Source organism: Ostrea edulis, chromosome 4, assembly GCF_947568905.1.
Source record: "Ostrea edulis chromosome 4, xbOstEdul1.1, whole genome shotgun sequence".
Classification (NCBI taxonomy): domain Eukaryota; kingdom Metazoa; phylum Mollusca; class Bivalvia; order Ostreida; family Ostreidae; genus Ostrea; species Ostrea edulis.
Window position 1 is genome coordinate 18,138,508 of NC_079167.1, and position 15,118 is coordinate 18,153,625.

Genomic DNA, 15,118 nt, shown 5'->3' on the forward strand with positions numbered 1-15,118 from the left:
CGCAATCAGATGGTATGGTCGAGCGTTTCAACAGGACATTGACCACCATGCTTAGTGCCTTCGTAAATGAGCATCACTCAGACTGGGATGTTCATTTACCTTACGTAATGATGGCTTACCGGTCTTCCATACAAGAAACTACTGGCATGACACCAAATATGCTGATGTTAGGGCGCGAGACGAAAACTCCCGTAGACATTATGTATGAACCACCACGTAATGTTAAAAAGGCACCATCACACAAGTGGGTGTGGGAACTTCAAGAGCGCCTAGAAATTGCCCATAATACAGTCAGGAATAATATTGGCCAAGCAATGGTGCGACAAAAGCACTATCATGACTGAAAGCTAAAGTGGAAAACATTTCAAAATGGTGAAGAAGTATATGTATTCTTCCCCCGAAGAAGGCCTGGTACATCTCCAAAATTTACGAGCTTTTGGCAGGGTCCCTATAAGATTATCAGAAAGATGTCTGATTTGACCTACATGGTTAACTGTGGACCCCGAGGAGGTGAGCAAGTAATACATGTGGATCGCATGCGGAAGAAACATCCACAAATACTTGCTGGTGAAGAAGTTCAGGAAACAGAAGAAACTGTGTTGCCAGAGAGAGACACTGCACATGATACAGTCCCAGATCAAGAAAATTCAAGAAACAATTACAATGATCGCCCTGTTAGAAATAGAAAGCCACCTACATGGCTGCATGACTATTATGTTGATAAATAGTCTATGTGATCAAAATTATTTATTAGTATTAATGATCATTTATGTAATCTCTGTGTATTGTAGATGGCAAAGACAAAGACAACTCCAAACTATGAGTTTCGGCGCTGCCCCATGTGTTCATACTCAGCTAAGAGTGAGGAGGACTACAGGGAGCACGTTTTCAAATGCGCAATGAGGACTTTTCAATGTCCAAGTTGTGACTTTTCTAATAACAAAGAAGCTAACCTGAAGAGACATGTAAAGAGATGTCACCCAGGATTGGCACAGGAAGATTTGATTAAGCTTGGGGTAAAAGAAAATAGAAGTGAAGAGGTAAACGAGCCGGAGGATGATCACGAATGGTTGTCTCAAGATCCGGGAGACCTCATTGGGGACGTTTTGGACAATGGGAGTGACGAAGATGAAGATTCATCAAGTCAGAATACAGATTGCTTCCCTAAGGATGATGACTGCCTTATGGAAGGAAGACTGTTCCGTAAACCAACAAAGCCTTCCTTACCAGTGTCTCTCAAACGTAAAGCGGATGTAGTGCCTCCAGTTCCTGAAAAGAAAACAAAAGATCAGGCGGTCCCGGTCAATGCTATAGAGAGGAAAAGAGACATGGGAACCCAGACAGATCCTGTCCGGAGAATCGTTAAAACCAAGACTGTCAAGAAATTCAGAGAAGGGAGCGTAGATACTAAGATTATTTCTGAAGAGAAAGTCGTGTATAATTAGTAATATGTGGTTGAATCATGAGCTTTTGTTAAATTATTGTATGTAAAGAAAAATTCTTTTGTTACTACAGGGATAAGTAACTCCGTAGTGTAGAATGTACAATAAATCCTACCCTGTGATTTACATCATGATTTTCATTTACATGCGGGTCGCATGTCATCGAAGGCGTGGGTAGTGTAATGATTTCATGTTTTTCAATGTTGCAAGAGGCCTACAGAAACGGTGATCTAGAAACTTAACTATGGCTGATACACAATTAGCTAGCAGCAGGTGATCTAGAAACTGTTGCTGATCATGTGACCCACAGAGGGTATATATACAGCTGCAGCCAGTCAGTAAGGTTTCTTTTAAGTCAAGCGGAGGAAGAAGAAGCATTATAACGGTTAGTTTGGTCAGGTGGATTGCCTAATATTGGAGGCTTGCCACAGGTGGATTGCCTTATATAAATATTGGAGGCTTGCCACACTTCTTTGTTATATAGGACCATTTGTTTGGAGTCTGACCACAGTAGTGGCTAGCATTTTAGAGGTTGACCTCCTGGAGGTTCGCCTATTTATTTGTCATTCTTCCTCGGTTAGGGAAGGTGTAAGGCTTCAGAGGTTAGCAGTTCACTGTCCGTCCTGAATAAGGCATTAACACAGTAACTACTGCTTCTGGAGTTGGACCACCTTTATTCGGCTAGGGCTTACCTCTTAGATAGTTGTTACTGCCTGAATAAGGCATATCTCTATCTAGAGGTGTATAAACTCGTAAAGTAGTAATATAGGCCGACCAAGTGTGATTTTCCCCTAAGTAAGGGAAGGGTCTTATTTGTATATATTTGCAGACCAGTAGTTATATATTTAAATCACTTTAGAGAGGAAAACTGTATCATTTTGTTCAATCATTTTTACAGAGGAAAATTATTTACTTGTTGAATTAATTCAAAACCCCAGATCCTGGAATCAACCGGGTACGAACCCCCTTGACACGTTACACAAGTAATGTTATAAGTATTCATTAAATGAAATTAGCATTAACGTCAGTGTTTACGCTTGTAAATTCTGTGTTGATAAACTTAATCGTATGTTCAAACTTGGTGAAAAAATTCGGGGTAAAGTGGATGTGTTTAAATCTGAAAGATTAGGGTTGATCGAACAGTTCTCTAAAGAGAGCGGCGTGATTACGCACATTATATGGTAAATTAATTACACCGCGGCGAAGTCAACAAAGAAGCTTTCATTACTTACAACAGCTTTAAAAAGGTGTCCAGGCTTGCTCTCAATCGGCAATCCTCAGATTGTTCCGCTACGAGCACGCAATGACCTCCGAATGATTTTCTTTTCACCAAAAAAATCAGGGAAGCTCACCGATTGGTTGAATAATGAACATAAATATTCATGAAGTCGAGGATTATTTTTTTTTAAATTATACAGCCACGGTATTTGACGTAGTGTAAACGGAGACAATAGGCGTGACTTGCGACGATGTAGGATGTACTAATGACTAGGGTGAACCCTACTCAACAGCATGGGTCTTTGAAAGACTTGGATGGTCTACGAAGAGAGTTGGGCAAACACAGACCCCTGGATACATCAGAGGTGGGATCAGGTGCCCAAGAGAAGAAAGCATCAGGGGTTTCAACAGTCTCGATTAAAGTCAGCATTTCTATGGTCGTTATAATGATCTAGTTCGTCAATACAGCCTATCATTTGGTCAAATGTTGTCTGACGTGTTTCATACGGATTTTTATACCGTTCTTGGCACACTGATTTGACTACGGATAACTCCGTTTACCTGATCAGGATATAGGACTCACGGCGGGTGTGACCAGTCGACATGGGATGCTTACTCCTCCTAGGCACCTGATCCCACCTCTGGTGTGTCCAGGGCTCCGTGTTTGCTTATAGGAGTTATGAAATTGATCACTGTTCGTTTTCTTCACCTTTCACTTTTAATCCATTCTGACAATGTATCAAGTTCTTCATATATAGTTATGGCTTCCGATCTTAGATAGCAACATTCTTCGTCATATAGAGTTCCGTATTGTATGCCATAATACTTTAATTCTACACACTATTACCTATAGATATACTTCTATTATTGCATTCAAACTTTTTAATTTACCTGACAATGCCTAGATGTAGGCCATCTTATACAAAATCCCCTTACATGTTCTTGTCCTTCTTTCAGTATGGACCTATTGGACATGCCATCACTGGTGATATCGAGATAGTTGAAGTCACATACGTATTTTGAAATGTCCGAAATTCAGAAAGAGTTCCGATCTTTTAATTGGAGACATAACTTCATATCTGAGAGTTTACCAGACGATGGGCGAAATATGAGGAGGAAGAACTTTATACCTTGGCTGAACGGATAAAAAGTATTATTGTTATTTCGGATTTCCAATATTTCGGCTTGAGCATCACTGAAGAGACATTATTTGTCGAAATGCCCATCTGGTGCATCAAAATTGGTACCGTATTATAAGTTTTACATTAATCTCGTATTAACACATTGATAATAATAGCATTAATTGAAAATAGATTTATTTTACCCCTAACCCTAAAATTGATAAAATTCATATAGCGCCTTATATAAAACTCTAAGGTGCTTTACAAGGGTAAGAAGAGGAATGCAACAATAAAACACAATTAGATGAAATTAAATGACAGCATGGCACAAGATCTCATATCTAAAATTATAAAAATAAAACATCTTAATTAAAATCGATAGTTAAAGGTTTCATTATTATTGTCATCCTTATTAACCACATTAAAAACAAACCAGAAGTGATGAAAGAATCAGATAGGATATATGAGAAATATGTATTGGTTCCAGCTGACAAAGTTTGTAGCAATATCGTCTTTGTAAGGTTTATTATAAGAACACTGATCTTGATTTTAATTCCACGTTTGATAATCCACCTTCAAAAGATGAAATTCATCCAAATAATGTTTCAGTTTTAAGCACATTTCATACTCCAGCCGATGGAACAAAGATGAATTACCACGTCGAAACTGGATTGCAAAACGTCAACCTTAAAAACAAAGATATACATTGTTTGATCCACGCTCCTATTGTTACACCTCACGAAAATATTAGCTGCAGTAAAGGAGAAGTGCCACAACAAAAAGTAGTGTAAACGAACTTTTAGAAAATTGAAATCACAAAACTTCCCAAATCAACAACATCAAAACGTACAACTTTTCAACACGTTACACCACCATTCCTCGAGATAAAATAAAGACAGACTTTTTTATAATGGAACACGGAAATATTCTTATCCTGTGAACAGGCATCCAAAAAAAAAAATACTTTGTTAAATACCACTCTGATCCTTCGTACAACAACTCCGAATTTGAAATTTTAACAAAATGCTGGATATCCTCATTGGCAATATCTTCGTAGTCTTTGTGATAAGGTTCAGGTCTTCCAACAGTCTTTTGGAATTCCCATGGACACAAATTGTGTTCCTTTATTAGATTACCTCTCTTTTATATCCTTATGAGGCAAAATTTATTCAAATGCTATTACATGAGAAGAAAAATATTCTTGCTATGGCCTTCAATTCGACATTTAAATACATCGACGACGTTTTATCTATTGCAAATATTCATTTTCATTTAAATGTCGATTCGATATATCTCGGTGAACATGAAATAAAATACACCAGTCTTCTATATTTGCTTCCTATTTGGATATATTTCACGACAAACTATCAGCTCGATTTTATGACAAACAGGATGACTTCAGCTTCTCCATCATCAATTTCCCCCTATTTATGTAACAATATTCTATTGTTACCTGCATATAGTGTTTAAATGATTCGATACGCAATAGCATGTTCTGCTTATGATCAATTTCTAAATCGATGCAGGCTACTGACAAATAAGTCAATGTTACATGGATTTCAACAGTGCTATTTAAAATCAGCATTTTGCAAATTTTAGGATCGTTATAATGATCTAATTTTCAAATACAACCAAGGTCGAATGTGTTTCATACTAGTTGTTAGGCCGTTCTTGATTACAGATTACTTCATTTACCTTATAAAGATTTAGGGTTCGCGGCTTGTGTGACCAGTCAACAGGGGGTGCTAGGTCTTTAGTACCCCTCGCTTGTTGTAAGAGGCGATTTCATGGGGTGGTCGGATGAGACCGCAAAAACCGAGGTCCTGTGTCACAGCAGGAGTGGCACGATAAAGATCCCTTCCTGCTCAAAGGCCATAAGCGCCGAGCTTAGGCCTAAATTTTGCAGTCCTTCACCGGCAATGGTGACGTCTCTATATGAGTGAAAGATTCTCGAGCGGGACGTTAAACAATATACAACCAACCAACCTCACCATTTGATCTACATCTGATGTGTCCAGGGGTCGTGTTTGACCAACTCTTAATTTTGTATCCTTTATGGGATTTATGAGATTGATCACGTTTCGTTATCTTCATCTTTTCATATTCTTGTTATGAACGATATCCACGACTTTGTTCATTTGGTATAAAGTCCCATCATGACATTTCAATATGGACTTGTTTGATTCCCCACATTTTTAATATTAACATTGCCAGTACATATGGAAAAACAGTGCCTAGCTATTGTCTAAATCCAGTGATCTTCTCGTTGTCTACTAAAGGTTGGGCTGTTAGTATGATGAATGCTAAACGTATTTTGGACTTTTATAACAATTGTATGTTTGTAATTAGAGAAGACGCTTGACGTTTCCTTGTTTTATCTACCTCTATTGTCCAGATGACTTCCATCATCATACCTTTAAAATACGTATTACACATATCCTACGTGAGGAAGCACAGGCTTTGGGTAAATGATCTGCATAAATGCCTTCTAGAGGTGAACTTAGCTGGACATGGACTGAACGACGGAGTAAAAGATTGTGCATTGTTACGTACGGAAGCCGATAGGTGCCAGAGTATAGAATTAATATTCATTTAACTGGCGGTCGCCACTCTATTTATATGGCGGCCGCCAGCTATTCAAACCCTCTCTCTTTCTCTCTCTCTCTCTCTCTCTCTCTCTCTCTCTCTCTCTCTCTCTCTCTCTCAAAATGAAAGGGGTGCAATCCCTGTAATCTCCCTCTCCGATACTTAGTAATTTATATGTGAATTATTACGCCGGTTTCGAGATACGTTCGAGTTATTTCCCTTTGAAGAACTCTCGTAGATAGTAAGGCGCGAAACAACTTGTTTACATGCCGGAGTGGGACGAATATTCATTACTGCATACTGAGTATGTTTCTCATACGCTGTTTCATCACCCAAATTCAACTGATACACAAACTAAGTAAGTGATAAGTATTCAGGGAGTAATTAAATACATAGAATTCTTATCATATCATGTATTTTCGTTGATTGTAGGTATCATATCCAGGATATTACTTATGGCACGCCAAATTCACAAAAATGGGCTAAACATAGTTTCACAGTTGATAAACTAGGTTTATCGACTGTAAACTATAGTTTACGAACTGTAAACTATAGTTAACGATTCGTTAACTATAGTTTTCATCCGTAAAACTATATTTAACTGTTGTAAACTATATTTTACAAATGCTAATCCAAGTTTATCTGTCTTTAAATAAACGTTCACAATAGATTTTGCTGATAAATATAGATTTACATTTGTAAATCATAATTTACATTCGTTAACTATAGTTCACAATTGTTAATCCTAGTTTCACAAATTGTGATACTATATTTATCAGACTTGCAAACCGTAGTTTACAATCGTGAAACCGTATTTATCAGATAAACTATGTTTTGCAATCGCTAATGATTGTTTTCATTGTTAATTATAGTTTACGCTTGTGAAACATAGATTATCTGTTAACTATGGTTTACAGATGTGAAATATAGATTAACGTCGTTAACTATAGTTTACGGTCCGTAAACCATAGTTTACAGTCGATAAACCTAGTTTATCAACTGTGAAACTATGTTTAGCTCATTTTTGTGGCGTGCCATAATTACTTTCAAATATGACATTGTTTTTGTATTTCTACTTTAGTAAAACATTCTTTTGATAGTATTTTGTATTTCCTACATAAACACATTTAAAGAGAAACCGCTTTTAATACGTTTTATCGTCTTCCTCACTGACTGAAAGTTTACTCTGTCCCACTTAGGCACTCAAAGTTCTACTAAATGTACCTCCTACACAGGAGAGCTCTTATCTCGAAACAGGTGTAAGAGTATTGTTGTGGTATATGAATGGTAAAAATGTAATAATGAATGAACTGATGAATTGAATGACGTACGGGGCCACCTCTAATTTAGGAATACAAAGTTTGGACAAAAGAGACATTCTTAGGTTCCTTTTCTGCTTGCTAACAATTGTAGAAGACAATTTCTCCCCCGACTGTCCCTACACTTTGAAAAACGATGCTACATGTTTGCGTACTATTCTAAATCTTTCCAAAATAATTATTTAGCAATATGAATTAAATTGGTTTTGAAATTGGCAGCTGCCAGATAAATTAAGTGGCGGCCGCCAGATAATATGTGGCGACCGCCAGTTAATAAGTGGCGGACGCCAGATAATAAGTGGCGGCCGCCAGTCAAATTAAATGGTGGCCGCCAGTTAAATGAATATTAATTCTATACCCTGGCACCTATCGGTTTCCGTAGTTACGAGAGTTGGTGACCTCCTCTTTAGAGAGTCATGGAATCAGTAAGATCAAATCCGATGGGACAATCACCAGACTCCTAACCTGGATCTATTCCTCACACATCAGTTACGACATAATATATCGATATACAACGGGATAGGACAAAAGTCCCGGGTTATTGGAGACTGTTTGGGGGGGGGGGGGGGGGGGAGAACGTTAGAAAAACAGTTATGATGGAGGATATATGTAGATCGGAATGTCATTAATTTTACTACACGGGTCGGCAGTCTGGCTACACAGACCTACAGACTCGCTTTCATCACAGTGGTATAACCACCAATGTCCATGGACAAGTTCTTGTGCGTGATTGTGAAATCACAATGTCCCTCTCCTGGAACAGGACGGTCCTCCCTCTACTGCTGACAAAAGATCAATATAGAATATCCCATGGCTCTTCAGGGGCGGATCCAGTAATTTTTTAAAAGGGGGGGGGTGTCTACCATTAGTTTTGGTTTTAAAAAGGGGGTTCCATCCTCAAAATACATAATTTGTATACCTTTTTTTAGCAAAGTTTTCTGACGAAAGGGGGGGGTCCAATGCCCCTCTGGATCCGCCACTGCTCTTCGTATTGACTTCAAACACAACCTCTATCTGGAACAGTTGCTTTCAGTATCAAGATAAACGTTTATATGTATCTACAAGGGGGTTCCTTCAGGTAGCGGCGATTCTTCCTGTTCGTGACATTTCATTTGTTTTAACTTTGAACTGGTTTGGTAAACTTGATATTTGTTTCTTACACATTTTTTGCTGTTCTCAAATAAAGTTTTGATATTGTGGTTATATGAAATTAAATGTGAGGCATGTTTATGGTTTTCAATTTAAATCTTTGGTTTGTTAAACGGGGTATGAAGGTCGCAAACAAACTTTCTGAAATGTTTGAGACTTTCGTATCCCGTTCAACAGACCACAGAAAGACATTTCATTCATATTTTTCTCTGTAAAAAAAATCTTTCAAGAACGTAAAATATGAATAGTTATTGACCTGTACGTTACTTAAACGAAACAGCTGAAAATCATCTAATTTTGCCATGTGTCCATATTTGGTAATGATTTCCATACTTGTACGATGGCAAAGGGAAATAGTCAAAGAAGGACAAACTCTGCACACATAAAAAAGACCATAGTATGATACAGGTAAGCGTTATTAAAATCGGCATTTCGCAAACTATACGGTCTTTATATTGATCTCATTCACAAATACAACCAGTCATTAGGTCGAATGCTATCCGATGTATTTCAAACAAATTGTTAAGCTGTTTTTACCCACTGATTTTGACTACGAGTAATCAAAACATTGGGCTCTCGGCGGGTGCGACCTGTGAACAGGGGATGCTTTCTCCTAGGCACATGATCCACCTCTAATGTGTACAGGGGTCCGTGTTTACTCTTTATTTTATATTCTTTATGGGATTTCAGAGATTGATCATTGTTCGTTTTATTCACTCCTGTAATAGAGTGATTTGGGGCTAATAATTAAATTTTGTTTTAAATCTATGTTTGACAAAGTGTATGCTCAACTTTATTTTACTTTAAAAATCCTAAATCCACTCCTTTATTTCTATAACCCTTAGCTGTACATACACCTGAACGCGAAAATAGTAATCACTTCAAACCATGTCATATCTATATATGGTCTCATACATGTAGTATTCTTGGACTTCGTCTTTTCTTTTTTTTTTTTTTTCTTTCTTTTTTTGTGAAGTTGCTTTTTTAAAATGGGTTTTATTGTTTTAATCGCTGGTCTTTACGCAAACGTAAAACTAGACTAGATTTTTGCAAACTTGACTATTTTAAAGACCTTTCTCAACAGACTTTTCCTTACTATCTGGTAAGTAATTAATTCATTAGTACTTATTCTTACTGTTAAATCTCAATTAATATGTCCCGTCTACATTTCATGAATTTCCTATTGCACTTAAAACAAACTGAAAGAAAAGCTAAATACAGAAATATTTTTACTGAACTTATTCAGTGGCGGATTTAAGGGGGCGCAGCCGGTGCCCCCCCCCCCCCTAAAAATGTCAAATTTAAGGTAAATCGTGGTATCTTGTTTAGAAAAATGTAAACGATAAAAGAAGCAATAATTCCTTCCACTCTCGGAAAAATAAATGAAAAAATCTTTTGATTTATTGAATTACTTTTATTGGGAAAATCAACTTACATTTTTTTTCCAAAACCCTTAAAATATGCGTCATTTTATCAATTTCCCCTGATCAAAAATGACAGAAAATAATAAAAATGACTACATGAGACATATTTCAAACCCTATAAAAAATTAAATCTGTAAACTCCGGGAGCTTCACCCCCTGGGCCCCACCATTCCAAGGCAGTCCCCAGCCTCAAAAAGTTGCCCCCCCCCCTCCCCAATCCCTGGATCAGCCCATTATTGATTTCATAGATCATAAATATATATTTATCAAAAGTGAATCTATCAAGTTTACTGTAGTACACGGTGTTTTATTATCAGACAATTTCATTAAGTTTGAAGTGAGCAATTCAATATTAACCCATATTTTAGCAAATCTACGGTTTCAGTCCCAGGAGGGGGTCATATTGTGTAATGTGCCTTCCACTTTTTCTTCTTCTTCCACTTCTCATACAAAGTTTGTCTGGGCCATAACTTTTTTGTCTTTTGACATAGGCATGTCATCAAAAATGGTACGCAACACACTGTCTTATTATGGTATCATGTCAAAAGACAAAAGTTATGGCCCGAACAAACTTTGTATTAAAAGCGGAAGAAGAATTCACACTAAGGCAATCTGCAGTTGGGAAGAGCAGACATAATGATAATGTATTTTTGTGACTATTTGATATGGGAAAAATTGGTTCATATTCTTGTAGCTTTAAGAGTTGTTTCCCTTGATTGTGGTTTACATTATCTTGATCAAAATTACAATCATACAAGTAATGATTGTTGATTAGTAACTTTGTCATATATCATATTCTTGTTATTTTTCATGCATTTCAGGGTTGTAAATGTACATGTTATAAGTATTCCACACTGTGCTGTTAAATTCCATTAAATTAAATTTGTGTCCATTCAGGAGTTATCAACAAGTATGTATACTTAATTTCATAACTTTATAAGAACAGCCTGGACAGTTAGTATCAAAATGTTTTATTCAAAATTGAAATAAAGAAAGTAAAAATAAGATACTAAATGAAAAATCTTGTTGATTTTAAATGAGACAGTCTCAAGATTTTGCATTATCAGATCTAGTTCCATAGAAAGATAATCAAAATAAATTACCTATTGCCTAGTAACCAGGGTTGGGCGGTCAAAACCGCCCCCGGTTTTAACCAGTGGTTTTAACTGGCCAGGTCAATACTCCCCAAGTGGTCAATTGTGATTTTAACTGTCCATTTTCCTACATTTCTTGCAAAGATAAAGATAAATTAAGTCTTTTCATTATATGGATCAATTGTTGATTAATATTTTTCATTAGATAATCAAATGTAATTTCATAAGTTAATAATATATTTTGTTTGCTGAAACTGACCGAAATATCTTCAGTACCAACCAGAGGGTCACAGTTCTATAGCATAGCTTGACGATTGGAGACAGACCTTTTACTACATGTACCTGGACAGATTAAGAATAAAAGGTAGCTGGACATTACCTGAACACAGGAAGCAGAGTTGACAGGTGTTAATAAGCATAGGCTGGGACCAGAGATGACCAGTGTGCCTGTTATTGTTATGAAAACATCACCAACCCACCCCCTCAAATGTTTATTCAACAGTTAAAATGAAGATTGATGAAACAATACTTATATAGGTAGTTCTCTTGTTAAACTAAGGAATTTGAACAGAAACTTTTACATCTTCCCCAATTCAACAGAGTTATTTGTACATTATTTATGTAATATTATGACTTATAAGTATATTATAAACTGATAGTGCATGTTATGAATTACAGTATTTACCATAATGGTCACTTAAACATTTAAAATAAATAACACAGACTATAATGACCTGTAGCGGTCGGCCAGGTTCGATCACAGGTGGCCAGTTAGCTCAGTTGGTAGAGCACCTGACTAGAGATTCAGGGGGCCCGGGTTCGAATCCCGGTCTGGTCCGTTGCATTTTCTCCCTTCCCGTTACAGACCAAATAATCTTCAATCGACCAGTATTGACCGGTTTTAACCAGTATTGACCACCAGCCTGGTCAATACTCATATTGACCACTTTTTTGCCAACCCTGCTAGTAACATATCATAATGAGTATCATATTGTTAGTTGTATTATGCTCATAATGAAATATTGTGAGATGTACATTCAAGAGGCCCACAGGCCTTATCAATCACCAGAGTACTAATCAATTTAAGTATCACTATCCCTATAAGGGTTATGAAATTTATAATAGCTTTCTTCTTCTGCATATCCAATTTAATTCTGATATTCAGCAGCAGTATAAAACAAGATGTGTTCTTAAAACAAAAATGCCCCTTAAATTGCCCATGCTGATGAAAGACTTTACACCATATAACAATATATCATATTAACACTTTCTGACTATTTTGGACCAGCTGTAGAGTCATAACCCTGGGATTATAAAATTCATAATTTTCGTACAACCATTTCTCCTAATTATGCAATCAGTATCACTGAAGTTTGAAAAGAAGTATTTCAATGATGAAAACAATAGTCACTACAATAATTTTGGCCTAACCCTGGTACCAAAACCCCTACCCCTGGGATCATGAAATTTACAATTTTAGTAAAGGACTACCTGCTCCCTCTAAATTATATCTACTGTGGATGTATTTCCACGGAGTCATAATTCCGCGAATTTCTATTCGTGGGTTGGTTGTCATAATTCCGCGAATTTCTATTCGTGGGTTGGTTGTCATAATTCCGCGGATTTCTATACGTGGGCTGGTCTGCAATTAACCGGGTACAAGACTCCACCGAGCTGTATGTATGGCATACATGAAAATAGCCAGCATACATTAAGTCTGCTATATAATAAAGGATGTCTCAAATAGTATACCGGCACTATAAAGTTAAAACTGCCTATAATAAAGGATGTCTCAAACAGTAATATTATACAGTTACTATAATTAGAACTGCCTGTAATAAAGGATGTCTCAAACAGTATACTATAATAATTAGAACTGCCTATAATAAAGAATGTCTCAAACTATACTATAATTAAAACTGCCTAGATAATAAAGGATGTCTCAAACAGTTAATTATAATTAGAACTGCCTATAATAAAGGATGTCTTAAACAGTGAACTATAATTAGAACTGCCTATACTGTATCAAAATTAGTAGACTGTTAAAAATAAACACGAGATTCTCTTTATACATTTTGATTTTGTGCTTTCTGGTGCGTACAGTTTCATCACACTTGTTTATGTTCATCAGATGGCCGATGTTCAAACTCATAATCCAAATGCACAAAAGCTCTTTCTACTTCAGGCAACCGTTCTAGTTTGTGCTGCAAAGGTTCACCAATATCATGAGCTTCTTTTAATGTCATATCCTCCGGCAACACTATATCCACCTCCACTAGGAAGTTCACTCCAAAGTGAAATGCACGGACTGTGTCTACATACTGAAGTTTTGGGTGATGATTTACACAAATCCAGGTTAATTTCTGTAGGAAATCAGGCTTTGCTGTGTGTCCAGTCAACATCTTGATTTGTCCATAACCAGTGGACCACCAGCCAAACAGGATGTACAGAGATATCAGGATGGCTCCAACAGGATCTAGATACACCAATTCTGAAACCCTGTACTGTTCATACATATTCTTGGAACCTATGTAGCCAAAAACGATGGCGACTATGTTGGAGAGGACATCGTTCCTGTGATCTTTAGACAAGGCATCAACAGAAGGTGATTTCACTCTCCTACACACCAGAAAAAGAACAATCTTGACTGCTACAGTTGAGCACACAATCACAATTGTGACCACATCAACATCAGGGTGACTCTCCTTCCCTGTTGCTAATCCCACCATTTTCTCTGCACTTTCTACAATGAGCTGAATGGAGGCCAGACTCATTATCACAGACAGTATAACAATGGATATCGGTTCTAACTTTGTACGACCTTGAGGATATTCGTATAAATCCCGCTTTCTCATGGCCCTCTCTGTGACTGCTATCACAATTCCTGAAGACAGATCCACTACACTATCCACTAAACTTGAGATTATGGAAATGGAACCTGACAAAATTGCTGCAACTAACTTTGCTATTAAAAGGCACACATTGGCAGCAAGGGAAACCTTTGCAAGTATATTAGCCTTTTTCCGTTTTTCTTCCTCCTCTTCAGCATGCTCCATAGCATCATCAACACCAAAATGAAAATCCTCAAAGGCAGTTATCACTTCATCCTGGTTCTTGTAGAAAGTTCTGATGCGCTTTGGAAGATCTCTGCTGCTTTTCCCATACTTCTTAGAAGAAAACTCACTAATAGACAGCTTCCAGTCTTCTCCTTTATCATTGCCAATAAAACTACTGTGGGATGGGGCCACTTCTGTAATACAAATTCTATGTCGACATTCACTGTTGGATGTGGAGCATTTCGAAGTCGAACAATCAGGGAAAATATCAGAAGCGTCTGCTCTACCCAGGAGAAACTTCACAACTCCTGGGTATACATTTTGTGGTTGATCTCCAGAAGACAACCTCCGTTGCAGTAGAACATTTTCCTCTTTCACAACCAAATGAAGATCATCCGTCGTTAGTGATTTCTTAGCCATTGCAAAGCGCAACGAAGGTGAAACTTGTTCTGAAAGTGAAACTAAGGTAGCGCCCCCTGGTAATCTTCACTTTCACCGAAAACAGAAAATCTGCACTCTGATTTAATTTTTATAAATTATTTAATGTGCAAGTCTTTGTCGGACCGTACATGTAATTACTATAAACAATAGCATTATAAACTAAACCAGTATTCAAACCCTATTAGCTTTAAAACAAATTAGTATAAGACGAAGAACAATATCAAATAAGTTCCATTGGGTACTTTAGGGTAAATTGACGTACCGCTTT

At 37.1% G+C, this 15,118-nt stretch overlaps 2 protein-coding genes across 2 annotated transcripts; one reads left to right on the forward strand and one right to left on the reverse strand.

Moving 5' to 3' along the window:
* Positions 1–379: 379 nt before the first annotated feature.
* Positions 380–1,445, forward strand: LOC125670349 (RE1-silencing transcription factor B-like). The gene has a single exon (XM_048905459.2). The coding sequence runs from the start codon at positions 792–794 to the stop codon at positions 1,443–1,445; it is 654 nt and encodes a 217-aa protein (XP_048761416.2). The 5' UTR covers positions 380–791.
* Positions 1,446–12,479: 11,034 nt separating this feature from the next.
* LOC125671400 (uncharacterized) lies at positions 12,480–14,884 on the reverse strand. Its single transcript, XM_048907134.2, has one exon. It carries the CDS (start codon positions 14,827–14,829, stop codon positions 13,462–13,464), a length of 1,368 nt encoding a protein of 455 aa, XP_048763091.2. The 5' UTR covers positions 14,830–14,884; the 3' UTR covers positions 12,480–13,461.
* Between the last annotated feature and the right edge of the window lie 234 nt (positions 14,885–15,118).

Coding starts and splice junctions, on each gene's coding strand:
- LOC125670349 (XM_048905459.2), top strand. CDS start 792: ATGGCAAAGACAAAGACAACTCCAAACTATGAGTTTCGGCGCTGCCCC.
- LOC125671400 (XM_048907134.2), bottom strand. CDS start 14,829: ATGGCTAAGAAATCACTAACGACGGATGATCTTCATTTGGTTGTGAAA.